The 13310-nt window shown below is 37.6% G+C and overlaps 1 protein-coding gene across 2 annotated transcripts in view; it reads right to left on the reverse strand.

Moving 5' to 3' along the window:
* Positions 1 to 13310, reverse strand: part of NDC1 (NDC1 transmembrane nucleoporin) — a 68314-nt gene that overhangs the window by 38207 nt on the left and 16797 nt on the right. For both annotated transcript variants that reach the window (XM_006879703.1, XM_006879702.1), the window contains exons 6-9: positions 12226 to 12334; positions 8599 to 8650; positions 4258 to 4390; positions 3072 to 3164 (exon numbers count right to left, since the gene is read on the reverse strand). In XM_006879703.1, the coding sequence (XP_006879765.1) occupies positions 3072 to 3164; positions 4258 to 4390; positions 8599 to 8650; positions 12226 to 12334 (387 nt within the window). The remainder of the gene's footprint in view (positions 1 to 3071; positions 3165 to 4257; positions 4391 to 8598; positions 8651 to 12225; positions 12335 to 13310) is intronic.

The following is a 13310-nucleotide window of genomic DNA, read 5'->3' on the forward strand; positions in this document are numbered from 1 at the left end:
TCTGCTCATTAACATGTTAAAAAAAATCAAATGAGTAATACTTAAAGTTTATCTAATAAATTAGTCATGATTGATACATAAATGCAATCAGAGCCTCAGTAATTCATTTTATTAGTTTTTTAACTTCTCTAGACCATGACCAATACTGTGGTTTCTAATTATTTTAAAATCTGTTAAAAATATCATGACCCTTTAGCAGAATTACATTAGCAAGTCAAAACTTTAAAACTTCAAAATGCAATTTGAGTCAAAACAATTTATTCCCACTTTGTTTGACTTTTAAACTATTGCACACTTTATACTCTCTTTTGATTTTACACACACACACACAGAGAAAGAGATATTAGAATCTTATCTGTAATTCTGATTTATAGAGAGCCTTATGAATATGTTGTTGTTGCTGTTGTTGTTGTTGTTATGTGCCATCAAGTCGCTTGTGACTCATAGCGACCCTAGGTACAACAGCTCTAAATTCTGCTCTGTCCTGTCATTGCCTCCGACACACTCATTCTGATTGCCCAGTCACCAAATCAATCCATCTCCCAGAGGGTCTTCCCCTCCTGCACCTGCCCTCCACCTTCCCAAGCATGATGTCTCTCTCCAAGGACCGGTCTCTCCTTACAACATGACCAAAGTATGTCAGACGAAGCCTCAGAATCCTTGCCTCCAAGGAGCAGCCCGGTTTAACCCTCTCCAGGATTAATCTGTTTGTTCTCTTAGCAGTCCATGGCACCTTCAGCACTCTTCTCCAACACCAAACCTCAAAGCATCAATTCTCCTTCTATCCCCTTTGGCCATTGTCCAGCTCTCTGAAGTATAACAAGTGATTGCAAAGACCATGGCCTGCACCAGACGCACTTTTGTTTCCATAGACACACCGTTGCTCTTGAGTACTTTAGAGAGGTCCCCCAACGGCAGACTTTCCCATGGCAATATATATGTATTATTAAAATTAGTACTCTCAACATTTAAGCTCAAAGAACTGAAACTGAAGAACAAATTCAAGCCTCAAGTTACAATACTTAAGGATGCTTTGGGTAGAATATTAAATGATCTAGGAAGTATTAAAAGATGGAAAAAGTATACATTGTAAAAAAAAAGGAATTGGCAGACACAGAAGAATTTCATGAAACAATGTATGAGCAAGAGTATGTGGTGATGAAGGAAGAAGTTCAAGCTGCTCTTCAAGCTGCTCTGAAAGAACTGGCAAAAAAACAAGGCCCTAGGAATTGGCAGTATACCAACTGATATATTTCAACAAACAGATGCTGCTCTAGATGTGCTCACCAAATTGTGCCAAAAAATCTGGAGGACAACCACCTGGCCAACTGACTGGAAGAGATCTCTATGTGTTCCCATTCCAAAGAAAGGTGATTCGACAGAGGATGGAAGTTATTGAACATTAATATCACATGCAAACAAGATACTGCTGAAAAGTATACAAAAACAACTGGACCAGCACATCAACAGAGAAGTGTCTGAGATGCAGGCTGGATTTAGAAGGGGTCGTGGTACTCGGGATATTGGATCTTGGCTGAAAGCAGGGAATACGAGAGAAATGTCTATGTTTCATTGATTATGCAAAGGTGTTTGACTGTGTGGACCACAACAAACTGTGGCTAACCCTGAGAAGAATGAGAATCCAGAATACTTGATCGTGCTTATATGAAACCTATACTAGGACCAGGAGGCAGTCATCTGAATAGAGCAAGGAAACACTGCATGGTTTAAAACTGGGAAAGGTGTACGCCAGGGATGTGTCCTATCTCCATACCTTTTCAATTTATAAGTAGAGCAGATTAACTGGGAAGCTGGGCTCTTATGAGGAGAAATGTAGCATCAGGATTAAAGGAAGACTCATCAACAATTTGCATTATGTAGATGATATAAACCCTGCCTGCAGAAGGTAAGGGACTACTACTATAGTCTTAAATATAGATTGAAGCTCAATATCAAGAAAACCAAGATTCTCACCACTGGGCCAACTGGCTGCATCATGATGGATGATAAAGAGACTGAAATACAGCTTTAGTTTGCTCCACTCCACAATCAACACCTTTTTTTAGAACTCTCTTGGCACCAGCAGCCAGGAAATTAAAAGATGTATTGCGTTGGGAAAGTCTGCCGTCAGAGACCTCTCCAGAGTACTGAACAGCAATGATGTCAGTCTGGAGACTAAGGTGTACCTGATACAGGCCATGGTCTTTGCAATCACTTGTTATGCATCAGAGAGGTGGACAATGACTAGGGATGATAGTAGAATTGATGCCTTTGAGCTGTGGTGTTGGAGAAGAGTACTGAATATACCATGGACTGCTAAGAGAATGAATAGATTCACCCTAGAGAGGGTGAAACCATGCTGCTCCTGGGAGGCAAAGATTCTAACGCTTCGTCTGACATACTCTGGACATGTTGCAAAGAGGGACCAGTCCTTGGAGAGGAAATGTCATGCTTGGCAGCATGGGGGGACAGCGCAGGAGAGAAAGACCCTTGATGAGATGGACTGATTCAGTGACTGGAATAATGGGGGTAGGTGTGTCAGAGACAATAAGATTGGCACAGGATAGAGCAGGGTTTAGGGCTGTTGCACATGGAGTTGCTATGAGTCACAGGCACCTAACAACAACAACTTTAGTCACAAAACCCAGCAAACTGTGTATGAGTACAAAAACATATATACTGAAAAAGCAATTTTTAAAAAAATACATATTGACCAATTGAAATAAAATATTGACAATGTTTTTTTGGCTACAAGGCAAAGTTTATAAAAAGTTAATGGTAATTAAGATATCACTGTTTTCTTTGTTTGAAATTTTTTTTTAAACTTATTCTAAATACAGACCATTAGCTAGCTTGTACATATAAGCTGCAACATTTTATAACATTTTATTAACTTGGAATGACAACTAAAAACCATAAACAGCATTCAGTATAGCAGTGGCTTTTACACTATCAGTATTAAAATAAGGTGGGCCTTCAAAAATGTATCTAAAAGCAGTAACTAATAAACTCATTCTGTAAGACAAGTTAGAGACAGCCGTTTAAAGATACAAAATCCAAAATTCTAGTACCTTTATGATGAGGGGAGGATTGCTGTTTAAAACTTTAGGAAGGCATTCATCTGATTCTTCCGCAAATGGTGGTTGAACAGGAAACAGATGAGCCTATCAAATATAATAAAAATATAAAGACCAAAAAATAGACATTTTCAGGATCTCAAAACACTCAGTAAGCAAGCACCAACTAAAATTTATTCTAGAATAGTGCAAATACCATTAATTTCTTTACTGCTTGTTGCAAAAACAAGCTGCAGTATGTAAACACATACAATTTTCTAAAATGCTACTGTACCAATTTTTATTAGACCTATCTTCCAACAACAGAAACAAGTATTTTCTTGAAGCCACAAAAGGATACAAACCTACAAAAACTGAGGGGAAAAGGAATAAAACATGTTGTGTGAAGGATAATGCAATTAGGGGTTAATCAGACAGTGTAATTAATTATTACATTATCCTACTACAGTAATTGTTATGAAATAAAATGTATATGAATGACTGAATGAAAACCCAGTATGATCTACAAATTTAAGATTCAGATAAAAAAACCTAATTCCAATCATTTAAAAATATTTTTGTCTGATTTTATGATCTCAATTTATAATTCATTTACAAAATAAACATCAAAATGGTCTTCAAAAAACAAGTATTTTATTGTCTTAGATTTCACTCTGTACTGTAACAGTACAAGATGGATAGACACAGTGATAAAACAACAGGCTCAAGGATATGATATTGGGTATCGTGAGGATGAAGCATGAGAGGGGAAGGTTCAGATCTGTTGTTCATAGGGTTGCTATGAGTCATAGCTGACTTGATAGCACCTAACAACAACAACAACAACAACAATATAGCAAACGCAAATAAAAGCAATTTAAAATTCAGGTCTATTTAATGTGTACTTATTAGAGAAATTGAAGCCTCTGAAGAATTAGATAAAGTATGGTAAGTGCATAGCATTATTAACCCAGTTGGTGAACCGTTAAGTGAACTGTTCCTCAGAGGGGGAAAAAACAAGCAAGTAAATGATGGCTACAAATAAGGTCTCTAACAATGTTATGGAACAAAAATCTAATTTATCAAAACTGCTTCAGTGTAGCATATTGACTTTTTTTCTGCATAATGACTTTTAATCTACTAGAAAATCAATCTGTACACTCCACAACATAAAAGCATAAACAAAAAATTTACTACTAACCTCTGTAACATAGATTTTGAAGAGTATCCAAGAGATGTACCAAGTTGTTAAGACAAAGACACCACAGAGCCAGACATGGTAGAGTAATGAGAGATTCAAGAGACCACTCACAGTGTCAAGAGGATTTAACTGCCTATAAAAGCAGAAAGTACTATTTAATCCTATGGGAAGCACACAATCTAAATAATTTACAACTTTAAACAACACACTGAAAAACAAAGAAATCTTTTATTTCTAAGTAATAGTAAAATTCTTCTCCTTTTGGAGAAGTATGGAGTTCTTTCCCAGGTACCTTAGAAGAGTTTTAAGAGATGAGTAGACCTAAATTAGTAGTCCTGATACTGCTCTGATGGCTTAGGGAGCTCTGGTGGTCTAATGGTAAGAAGTTGTGCTGCAACCCTGAAAGCACATGGTTCAAATCCACCAGCTGCTCCATGGGAGGATGGACAGACGACTCCTATGCGATTAACTGTCTCTGAAAATCCGCTGAAGGGTCAGCTATAGGTTGGTTTCGACTCCATGGCACACAACACACACAGAATTGGTGACTCAATAGTAACTGTACTGACAAACTAAGAGTACATAATTCGAATTCACCAGCTCCTCCGCAGGAGAAAGATGGGTAATCTCCTACCATACAATTTACTGCCTCTAAATACCTGCTGGAGGGTCAGCTATAAGCCAGTTCTGACACAACAGAACTCAGTAACAACAAACTGACACTGCAGTTTCCTGTGTGGCTTATTTTCAGCATCATATACCATGGGGGAATAGTAAGTCAAGCCTATAAACATAATTACAAGAGGCTGGATGAAATTAATTATTTTTGCTTTGCAATCTGATTATATACAAGTCATTAAACGTGATTATTATCTCACTTTGACTAGTTTCATAAATAACACACTAGCAACTAAAAATAACTATTCTTTACATTTAAAGCAATTTAAGAAATGTCATTAGAATGCTAAATAAAGCTAATGCTGTATTATAGTACCAAAAATCTGACTGTTTCTAAAAATGCATCATATCCTACACAACTACCAATTGTGAAAACCAAGATTGAACCCCCCAATTCTATCATTTATGATTGTTTCAGTTAGATAGAAAACTCTGGTGGTGCAGGGCTTACACACTTGGCTATTAACCAAAAAGCCTGTAGTTCACACCTGTCAGCCTCTCTGCAGGGCAAAGATGCAGCCCTCTAGGTCAGCAACGAGGATAGCCTGGGAAGCCCTAGGGTGCAATCCTACAGCTCTACAACGTCACTATGAACCAGAACCGACCAAACAGCCATCCATTTTCTGAGGTTTTAAAAAAATTATTAAGTATAGATCTATCACATGATCTCTCCAACTCTCAGTGCCCTCCTGGCAACCCATGCACTACAACCCATTTCCACAGCAAGGCTGCATGGGTCTGAGTGCTAACTGTGCCCACCACCCAGAGACTTCTTCATCCAGGTAATGTTGGCATAATTTCGTCATTCCAATTCCTCTGTCTATAATGAGCTTTAAAGTCATTTAGATTACAAGTGCCCAGCACTGTGCCTCATATTTACCAGGAAGATGGAGGTCTGTGAATAAATACTGTGCTTACTTCTCATTGTTAAGTAAATACATACTGAGGACTGGGTATTCATAATGAACACAAAGGAGATACCGTGCCTTACAAGAATTTTCAAAATGAAAGAAGAAAAGGCATTATCATCAATTTCTATAAAATTCATCATTTTTCTGCTTTCAATTAGACCTAGCTTAAAATATAGGTTATCCTAGTAAATGATCCAAGCTTCTGTTTTTCTTTTTTTTTTTTGTAGAGTAATTTATTGTTAATTTTTAAGTTACACTTAGTTGTATACATTTCAGATTGTATATTTTTTTAAATTTAGTTTATTTTTCATTTCAATGAACATCTAGAGATTTTGGAATTCCATTCATTCATTGTTGCACCCTTCTCCCCGCACAAACCCGTCCCCCCTCCCCCCGCAAGCTTCTGGTTTCTAACGATTAAACAAAAGATTCGATTTTACCTAAGAACTTTCTAAAAATTAGGAATTGAAACCTCTATACTATAGAAACTGTAATATCTCTTAGCAAGACACAAACATTTACATGTAACAATCCGAAACAGTACAAGTTAGCCTCTATGACTTTTGATGGGTATTTATATACAGCCTTTCTAAGACTGGGTGGGGCTTAGAAATAAAAAATAACATTTTATTTTATACAAATAAAGTTCCTATGACCCACTAAGAGGATTAAACAAGCAGACTTGCTGCTAATGCAAGTAATGTGCATGTGGCTTGCCTGCTGGAGAGGGATGAAGTGTGTGCAGGCACCTGACAGAGTGAAGATCAACAATCCAAGGAGCAGAAGACAGTCGAGTGCCTTCAGGCAGGCAGCTCAATGGCAGGGTAGAGAGCCTCTGAGTGGGCACCTCTCAGAGTAGCTAACGAGCTCTGTAGTATGTGTCCGAGCAGAGCAGTCATGCCCTTGAGGTCAAAGGGGCCAAAAGCCAGGGAGAGGCTAACCTATGGGCACAGCTGTTAGAAGATGCTGTCCTGAAAGAAGAATTGTATCTTGAGTCTTTTCTAATGCTTAATGATAGCCTGTTACTTCCATAATAAGCCTCATAATCATGAGTATTGTCTGAGGTCTGTGTGGCCAATGCAATGAATTATCAAATACAACAGAGAAGTAGAAAGTGCCATGGAAGGACAGTGTCAGAACTGGCAAAAGTTTAGAGAGAGAAGACATTTCTGAAGTCTGTCTCAGAGAACTGTACCTTAGAGTGATACTAATTATAATTCTACCCCATTGTGTAGATTTTTAAAAAGCCAACTCATTGCCATCAAGTTGAAATTGACTCATAGCAGACACTTTAGAGGCTATAAACTGCATGGGAAGAAATGGTCCATTGTTCTACAGAACAGCTGGCAGATTCGAACCACCTGCCTTTAGGTTAACTGTACAACTCCTTACCATTAGGGCACCAGTGCTTCCTTCTGGAAGTTAGCAAAAATTGAGAACCCTCACCGGCAATTTCTACAATGATACAGAAAGACCACAGGTAGGGGCATTGAATTTACATTAACAGTAGTAAATAAAAAACTTAAAAGATAGGGATTTTATAACATGACTTATGTAACTAATGCTGTGTGTATATAAACTATGAAATGTTTTATTCGCATACATTTCCACCATAGCTTTTTAAAAAAAACGAAAAGGGTAGATAAGGGAAAGTAGTAGTAAATAGCACACCCCAGTACTATCACTCAACTGCCACCTATGACTTTTCACCTGGTCATATGATTTTACTCAATTTGATTGTCTCTGAATAATACCACACTACTATAGTTGATGCCTTTGAGCTGTGGTGTTGGAGAAGAGCACTGAACATCCCATGGACTGCAAACAGAATTAATCTATCCTGCAGACAAGAACGATGATGAGGGCTTTGCCGCACATACTTTGGGCACGTTGCTAGAAAGGGCTATTTCTTGGAGAATGACATCATGCTTGGAAAGGTGGAGGGTCAGCAAAGGAGAGGAAGAACCTCGACCAGAAGGACTGACATGGTGACTGCCTCAATGGGCTCTAGTGTGTCAGGAAATGTGAGGATGGCACAGGATAGAAAAAGAGTTCACATCTGCTATTCACAGGGGCACTGAGTCATACTCAACTTGATGGCACTGACCAACAACAACTATGGTTTTCTACTATAATACAGCAGAAGATGAATAATAATAATGAAAATATAGAAACCTAGCCCATGGAATTCAGGAAGTCTAATTTTATATATTCCTTGTAGACATGGCTAGTGAGGCTTCACATACTTTGGGCATGTTGCTAGGAGAGGTTTTTTCCTTGGAAAAGGGTATCATACTTGCAAAGGCAGACGGTCAGCATAAGAAAGGAAGATCCTCAACAAGATGGTCTGACACAGTGACTCTAACAATGGACTCAAATATAGCAGAGATGATGAGGATGGCACAGCACAGGTCAGGATCCAGATCCTTTATTCACAGGGTAGCTATGAGCCAAGTCGACCCAATGGCACGTAATAACAATCTTATACAATCTAACAAAAAATGGATTATCATTGCTTACTTCTGTAAACAGAAATCAAAAGTCTAGAAATGGGGAAAGGAATCTTTTTCATGATATATCCTTTTGTACACCTTTGGAATATTAAACTATATGCATATTTTACACATTAAAATTTTTTTTCTATTTTTAAAGGCTAAGTCTAAGAAAAGTTATCTTGACAGTAACAAACACCTAAAAAGACGGAAACAGAGGTTAAAAGGAATTGGTTTGGTTTTTTTTAATTTTCACTAACCTATCTTCTCGAAGGTCCATAGCCGTGCCAATCCAAGCTTTGGGAATATAGCCTGTGGGGGAAAATAAGACACTATGACTATAAAAAGTTACATTTTAATCATGCTTTAGTTTATCAAACAGATGTGATGGCAAAGTATAGACACCAAAACCTCAAAGTGTTAGAATCTCAGCTCTGCAAATGTCTCATTATCTCTCTCATCCACATATTTTGAAATCTAGGGTAGGCAGAAGTATAGGCCTCTAAGGATGTCCAATTGTTCATTTTCTTGAAACTAAAGTGCTCTTTGGAGGCAAGGATAGCAAAGCTTCCTCTCATACACTCTAGGCATGTTGCTAGGAGAGGCTATTCCTTGGAAAGAGACATCATCCTTGGAAAAGTAGAGGGTCAGCAAAAAGGAGAAAGACCTTCAATGAGATGCATTTACACTGACTGCAGCAATAGGCTCAAGTCATCACAGATGATGAGAATCGCACAGGTTAGACAGGGTTCAGATCTGTTGTTCACAGGGTCACTATGAGTCGCATTCGACTCAACAGTACTTAATAACAATTACGCCCAACCGAGCCTTGGTGACACAGTAGGTAAATGCTGAGCTGCTAAACAGAGTTGGTGGTATGAATACCAGCCACTCCTCAGGAGAAAGGTGAGGCAATCTGCTTTCATAAAGATATACTGCTTCAGAAACCCTTTGGAGTACCTCTACTCTGTCCAATAGGCTCACTCTAAGTCGGATTTGACTTGGTAGCACCCGATGACAGTGATTTAGTATCGGAAGTTTTTTAAATGATGAGCACATCTAACCTCTGAAACGTGTAATTATAATACATTGTATGCTACAGGAATTTTGCAGTTTGATTAAACACATACTATTCTGGATTGTTCACAGGGTTTTCAAAGAGGTCATTACAAAGACAGAGGGGGAAGAAAAGACCAAGAAGGATGGCAAGAGATTCTGAATATTACATGAAAAGGCCAAGAAGTCAAAACAAAAATCAAAAGGGATGAACTCGTTTGGCATTTCTTAAGCTAAAGAAACTGAAGAACAAATTAAAGCCTCCAGTTGTAATACTTAAGGATATTATGAGCAGGATACTGAATGATCCAGGAAGCTTCCAAAGATAGAAGGAAAACAGAGTCACTGAACCAAAAAGAAATGGCCAATAAAAAACATTTCAGGAAATAGCATATGATCAAGAAGCAATGGCATTGAAGGAGGGCGTCAAGCTGCTCTGATGGAAATGGAAAAAAATAAGGCCGCAGGAATTGATGGAATACCAACTGACCTATTTCAATAAACAAATGTAGCCAAGAAATCCGGAAGAGAGCTACCTGTGTGGATCACAACAAATTGTGGATAATGTTAAGAAGAATGGGAATCCCAGAGCACTTGAGTGTGTTCATGAGAAACCTATACTTTGACCAGGAATTTCTGTCTGAACAAAGGAAGGGAACACTGTATGGTTCAAAAATCAAGAAAGGATGTCAGGGATGTGTCCTTTCTCCATACCTTTTCAGTATATATATGTGGAACAGATCATTTGGAAAGCTGGACTTTATGAAGAAGAATGTGCCATCAGAACAGGAAGAACACTCAACAACCTGCATTATGCAAATGACACAATTTTGCAAGCCAAATCTGAGGAGGAGCAGAAGGTCAAGGACTATAATCTTTAATATGGATTATATCTCAGTATCAAGAAAACAAAGATTCTCATCCCTGGACCAAGTGACTACAACTAGATGGGTGGAGAAGAACAGTTTCATCTTGCTCGGATCCACAAACAACATGTATTAGCAGTCAAAAGTAAAAAACAAGTTGCTTTAAGTAAGTCTGCTATCAGGAACTTCTCCAGAGTGCTAAACAACAATAATGTCTGTCTAGAGACTACAGTGTACCTAATTCAGGCCATGATTTTCTCAACTGCTTGCTATGCTGCTGAGTGCCAGACAATGAATAAGGATGACAGACGAAGAATCGATGCCTCTGAGTTGTGGTACTGGAGAAGAGTACTGAACATACCACAGACTGCCAAGAGAACAAACTGCTTTGTCATGGAGAAGGTGAAGCTGGGTTGCTCCTTGGCAAGGACTTTGAAACTCCATTTCACTTACTTTAGGCATGTGACCCAGAGGGACCAGTCCTTGGAGAAGGACAGCATGCTTGGAAGGGTGAAGGGTCAGTGCAGGAGAGGAAGACCCTGGGGAGAAGGATTGACACAGTGACTGTGGCAATGCGAGCAGGTGCGAGACAGTAAGATTGGCTCAGAATAGGGCAAAGTTCAGAGCTATTGTTCACTGAGTAGTTATGAGCCATAGTTGACTTGATGGCACATAACAATAATTCTGGATTATGCACAAGGCTTCTTTTAATAGGAAGGCAGGAGGATTAGAATTGTAGAATGAGAGGTAGTAACAGAAATAGTGGTCAGACAAAAAAGAAAACCATCTTCGAAGATGCTAGATGGAGAAAGTGATCATGAACCAAGGAAAACAGGCAGCTTCGATATGGGCAGAAAAGACAAGATGTCAGATTCTCCCTTCAGCCTCTGGAAGCAACACAACCCTACTAACACTTTGAAAGATTTTTAATACAGGCAGTCCTTAATCTGCACAGTTCCAATGTGGATAAATTACCCCAGTCCATCAACAATAAGGTTCAGATTACAGTCATAGTATATATTAACAGTGAGCACTGCAGATGCAACTATCTCATTTCTCAGTCCATAAATTACTCTGTATATCATCACTTAGAATCAACAACATCCCTTCTTTAGTCTGTTGGTCACTGAAAATCTATTATTCTGTCCAGGTATAGACAACAAAGTATTTGCAGTTGTGTTGTCTCTGCTCTCTGTAATAAACTTCCAACCATTTTACAAAACTGAATAGCCAAAAAACAAAACTGGCTTAAAAAGATCCAAGTACAGTGGGGAGAAAAAAAAGTAGTCATGCTGCCAGATCAAACATAAATGGAGTTATAGAAGAAATAAATAACTGACCATGGCAATGTTGACATTGACATTGTGTCAACTCACATATACAACTAAGAGGACTATCAGGCTGAGTGAAGTTGATCACGATACAATGAAGTCTTACCACTAAAATGACAATTATAAAAAAAATGAGGGGAAAAAACAGATTACATAAATTGAGTAAAAAAAAAGTAGACGACTATACACAATTGAAAACAATTTTGTTGTTATAACCATAGAAGAAAGTAAATGTTATAAATATTGACAGTGTGACACACTATTTTAGAATGTTAAGATTTTGTTTATTTATTATGTGCTGCGACTAAGACTACATTTCCTACTCAACTGTTAATAATAAATTATATTCTTGTGCCTGAAAATCATTATGATTCCCTTAGCAACAGGATGTTCCTACTGTATAAGTATCAAATCATAAACTTATGAAAGAAGAGCATGTTCTTTCTAAACAGAATAATGAAAAAATGAACCATGTTATCTTCCCTTAAGCAAGTCCAATTTGAACAATATAATCAACAAATACTGAGTAAATCACCTAACTACAACTATAGGGAACCAAGAATGATTTTCTTATAGCTGTTATTTTTTAATATGAATTAATGCAAATACTATATCAAAAAGTAGAAATTCTTACCCAGAAAATAATACAAGATGCAGAAATTTCTAACCAGGAACAGTGATTCTACACAACTATGTTTAACAAGCAAGAGCAGAGACCTCCTAAAGCGCAAGAATTTGTATTGCTGTAGAAACAAAAAGAGAAACAATCAAATGATACACTCAGTCTTTCTTCTTCATTCTAAAGCAAGTGTTTATCAGTCTACTTATTAAATACTGAATTTGTTAAGTTGTTAATGATTGCCTTAAAGTTGAGCATGACTCATAGGGACACTATGAACAAAAAAAGGCCTGAAGCCCCTCTACAACTATAGACATTCATCCAAGTTCAGCGTTTCTGGAGGCATGTTGTTTAGGAAGTGGATGCCACTTCTGCTTCCAAGAATTTATTATAGAGTCAAAATAATTTTGGTATACAGACATTTAAATTACATATCTCACTGATTCAAGATTTAATGTGAAAATTATCATCAATCCATAATTATTCAAGACTGAAGAAAGTACAAAAGAATGGTATTAATAGCAAAAGTTGCTAACATCCACTGGGTGCTTACCCATATATCACACACTGTTCTAAGCAGTTTATTTACATTTATCCATTTACACACAAGAGCCCTACAAACGAGATTCGATTATTCTTTCTGTACTACAGATGAAAAAACTGAAACTCAGAGAGGTTCAGCAACTTAATCAATATTATCATCTAGCAGAAGGAAAAATCTGAGAAATTAATCCCAGCAGGCTGGCTTCCAAACCTACAATCTTAAAAGATAATACATGCTGCTTCTAAACTAAGCTACATTTTAAAATGAAACAGTGAATAAGACATTCTCCTCAGAAAAGTTCTATTGTTCCTACTTTCTGTGCAATCCTGAACAATACACATCTCCTCTCTATTTTATCTATAAAATAAGATTAAACCAGGTAAAAAGTTCCACAGTGGTTACCTCCCAACATGAATAATCTAAAAGAATCAAAAAAGATAAAAACTGTTCTTCCTGAAGAAATTACGTTTTGTTCTTACCCTACTCTCTTCCCAATGCTCAAAAAATTCCAATGGAAAAAAACATGAAACGTTACTGGAAAGAATTTAAGGAAGTC

The sequence above is a fragment of the Elephantulus edwardii genome, unplaced genomic scaffold (genome assembly GCF_000299155.1).
Source record: "Elephantulus edwardii isolate Elephantulus edwardi_28Jun2011 unplaced genomic scaffold, EleEdw1.0 scaffold00005, whole genome shotgun sequence".
NCBI lineage: Eukaryota > Metazoa > Chordata > Mammalia > Macroscelidea > Macroscelididae > Elephantulus > Elephantulus edwardii.